This window comes from Chondrus crispus, genomic scaffold, assembly GCF_000350225.1.
Source record: "Chondrus crispus Stackhouse genomic scaffold, scaffold_885, whole genome shotgun sequence".
NCBI classification, from domain to species: Eukaryota; Rhodophyta; class Florideophyceae; order Gigartinales; family Gigartinaceae; genus Chondrus; species Chondrus crispus.
Genome location: NW_005178930.1, coordinates 1 through 3,734, shown reverse-complemented (window position 1 = coordinate 3,734; position 3,734 = coordinate 1). Strand labels below are relative to the sequence as shown.

At 49.5% G+C, this 3,734-nt stretch overlaps 2 protein-coding genes; both read left to right on the top strand.

Moving 5' to 3' along the window:
• Window positions 1–1,764: 1,764 nt before the first annotated feature.
• CHC_T00001084001 (hypothetical protein) lies at window positions 1,765–2,098 on the top strand. XM_005712526.1 is given in 3 exon segments: window positions 1,765–1,847; window positions 1,848–1,973; window positions 2,072–2,098. 2 exon segments carry the CDS (start codon window positions 1,848–1,850, stop codon window positions 2,096–2,098), a joined length of 153 nt encoding a protein of 50 aa, XP_005712583.1. The 5' UTR covers window positions 1,765–1,847.
• A 296-nt stretch (window positions 2,099–2,394) lies between these two features.
• On the top strand, window positions 2,395–2,630 carry CHC_T00001083001 (hypothetical protein). XM_005712525.1 is given in 2 exon segments: window positions 2,395–2,547; window positions 2,548–2,630. The coding sequence occupies 1 exon segment, from the start codon at window positions 2,395–2,397 to the stop codon at window positions 2,545–2,547; it is 153 nt and encodes a 50-aa protein (XP_005712582.1). The 3' UTR covers window positions 2,548–2,630.
• Window positions 2,631–3,734: the final 1,104 nt, after the last annotated feature.

Genomic DNA, 3,734 nt, shown 5'->3' with positions numbered 1-3,734 from the left:
GTGCCCAAATCGCTACGTGTTGTCATACGGCGCGGCCTCTGCGCGCGGGACGGCCGCGAGCTGCGAGGCGCGGGCGACGCACGCGGGGGAAGGCGTGTGGTTAGTAACCACTAGACCTTTTGAACAGTTGTCGGAGCGAGCCTCATGAGAATACAGCCTGAGCACTCGCTTCTTCTCCGTGCCGCGCGTCCGTTGCACCGTTGATTTTTGTCACGGTCCAAAGGACGAGGTCCTTACAGAATCACGGTTAGAGAGGTCAATTTTGAAAGACTTGTGAGAATGGCCAACTATTGGAGGAATGGATTGCAACACTCAAACCGACGAGAGGGAAACATTTGTAGAGAGCTGATAGGTCCATGTCCAGGTCTAACTGTAATGCAAAGTAGAAGGACGACGTAAAGGTTTACAAAATTTCAAAGTCATGCACAACTTTTGCGAACATTGGGTGCATCCAGAAAATAGCACTCTAACACTTTACCATTGTATGATAGTTTCAAAAATTGATTGTCCCCACCACTCTTGCACTCCATCACTGCCCTTCCGTGGCGGTTCCACCCCAGTTGGAACATGTTGCGAACTGTACACCCACTCGCACCCCCACTCGCCGACAACCTCCCCATCCCCTAATCCCAAAGCGAGCCACACCTTCCTCCTCAAACCTGGCCCCCGCATTCTGACACTGTCATCTCAACATGGCATCCCTTTTGGACGGATCCGATCCTCCCTCTCAAGCCAACCCGAACAAATCAATACTTTCCAGTTGCGTACTGCGTCCTCTTGTTTTCGGTCCCCTTCGATAAGGGCTACCGAAGTTATATTTCAATTGTTCCTGTATAAAAAATGGAAGTATACTGTTTAGCAGTAAGGCCTTCGTGATATTTACGGATACAAGGAAGTCGGAGTCTTTCCCGAACGAGAGAAGCACGCGCCAAGGAGTGGACCGCTGTGTGCGAGGGCGAATAATGGCTGGGCGGAGGTACTTTGGGTTCTTGTTGCGATGACGGCGCTTGCGGCGCATTGTTGTCCTCCTCCGGGCGACAAGACATGTCGTCAGAGCTGCTAGCGATACTGCTAGAGCTGCCAGAGTGTGCTTGCGGCTGTTCTGAAAGGGCATTGGCGAAGCGGGCATCACCGACAGCTCGAGAGAGGGGTCTTGGAATGTGGAACTCCAGTGCGCAAGGATGGAATGGGAAGTGGTGCGGGAGTGGTGGAGTGGAGAGGGGTTGAGAGGGCTTGATCAGATGTTCAAAAGTAGTCCGCCGGCGACCACTTTATCGGTCGCTGATTGGTCAAAAAAGTAGTCGAGTGATACAGTGTTATTTTCTGGATGCACCCAATGTTGTCAGGGTCGTGAGTGTCTTTGAACATTTTTTGATTGTTTCCAGGCAAATGTGGCCTGAATTCTCCTCATTACAGTACATGTATTTTTCAAAACTTTCAACTTCTTTTTGGGAAACTTTAAAGAATTTTAGCTTTTCGCTGCGATGCGATGCCTCTGACGTTATCAGGAGTCTCATCGCAGCCGGTTCCTGGGAACGGTGGGACCACCTGCCAGTGCGCGTGCACACTCGTGCCTCCTACCTAACAAGTAGCCGGACGCAGTTAGCACAGCTTGATGTCGACTAGCTCCAGCCTAGATAGCGTCAGGGGCATGGGTATTCCCCTCCGCGTAGAGCAGGCGCGTAGAGCAGGTAGTTATGAAGGAATCAGGACGAGGCCGACCAAGCATACTGCAAGTCGAGTACAACACTGGGGAGAAGGTTAAGGCTATCTCACAATCTGTGGAACCTTAAGGTTATAGGCGACTTTCTGGCTTCCGAATCGGTGAGAATCGAAGGGGGTAAGACATGCTTCAATCTGCTGAGCGGCGGTTCACGAAGCTTGGGTGTGAGTTCAAGAGACGGGGTTTTTCTAAAGCTCAGTACCGACATCGTGACGAATGGCGTCCTGGGAGTCGGCCCGCCAAATTCCAGGTGGGTGAGCGCGCATATGGAGAGAAGACGTGTCGTCCGGGAACAAGAGACTAACAGGATTACTCTGCACGCTGGCACAATGTACTTAATCGGCAAAGACGATGCTGAAGAGCAAGCAAGTGTGACATTTAGCGATGTTGCTCCGACGCTCGCCGAAACGAAACTTAGGCGATGGTCATGCGAGACAGTATCAACGGCGCGTATAGCGTTTTCGCGCACAGTATATCAAGCGTAGTCCACGATCCGCAACTGCGGTGCGGGAAAAGCGCGGCGCGAACTGCGGCGGTAAGGCCCAACGAGGAGCCGGGCAAGGCGTAGTTTTGCCCGTCGTGGCTTCTGGGCTTTTACGAAGCCAGTCTGCAAAATGCACAAGTCGGTGAGAAGCGCACGAGTCGACACGAAATACGCATAGCCTTGAGATATGTATTTAAGTCCGCATTTGATTAAGGCAGCACAATCGGGGGGAGAGGCAGGGAACTTCAAGAACCCCCGCTTGGTGACAGTGCCCTCCGAATTTTGCTCAGACTCCGTCTCCCTTCGACACTGCCCGTCTCCCCAAAAGCAATCTCTCTAGCTCAAGCTAAAGTAGTCGGATCACGCAGACCGATTCCATTTATCAAACGTAGAAACCTTCGATAAATGGAGCCTCCCGATATTGGCAATGACGAATCCAGTCCCCCAAAATGTCATTGAAAAATAAATATTTGGGCTTGTGATTTTATCAATTTTGAGTGTCTTTGAACATTTTTTGGTTGCTTCCAGGCAAATGCCTTGATAAATAGAGTCTCACGATAACTGGAACCGAATGTTTTTTCTGAATTGGCAATGACGAATCCAGTCCCCCAAAATGTCATTGAAAAATAAATATTTGGGCTTGTGATTTTATCAATTTTGAGTGTCTTTGAACATTTTTTGGTTGCTTCCAGGCAAATGCCTTGATAAATAGAGTCTCACGATAACTGGAACCGAATGTTTTTTCTGAATTGGCAATGACGAATCCAGTCCCCCAAAATGTCATTGAAAAATAAATATTTGGGCTTGTGATTTTGTCAATTTTGAGTGTCTTTGAACATTTTTTGGTTGCTTCCAGGCAAATGCCTTGATAAATAGAGCTTCACGCAATGGAACCGAATGTTTTTTCTGAATTGGCAATGACGAATCCAGTCCCCCAAAATGTCATTGAAAAATAAATATTTGGGCTTGTGATTTATTAATTTTGAGTGTCTTTGAACATTTTTTGGTTGCTTCCAGGCAAATGCCCTGATAAATGGAGTCTCAAGTGTCGGAAAACTTCTATGAACAGTTTTCGGGGTCTGTCGGGGTAACCCTGACAGCAGGCGCACAAGAGCCTGTGTCGTTCCGTTCGGGAACGCGGGTTCGGGTGAAGACGGAGATGCGACTGCCCGCACGGGAGGGTGTCGCCAGAGTTGCAGCATGCAGCTGTGTTTACTTGTTCGTCTTACCGGGGACGGTAATCGTTGAGGAGCGAAGCGAAGCGCGTAGTCTAATCCGCAGCGATTGCACGGTCGCCGTTGCTGACAAAGGACTCTGCGACTAATTGTACTATGGAGCTAGACTACAAATTAAAAGGCCACGACCCTTGGTCTCCCTTAACTCTTACCTTCTCGTCAATTGACCCTTCCGACCTTTCGACCCTTCCTCTCCTCTCCCTTTGCTTCAATCCAGTGTACGACAGTCGATCCATGGCACAGTCTGAGACTTCTGTAATGCTGACAATTTACAACACACCGCGAGCGTGTC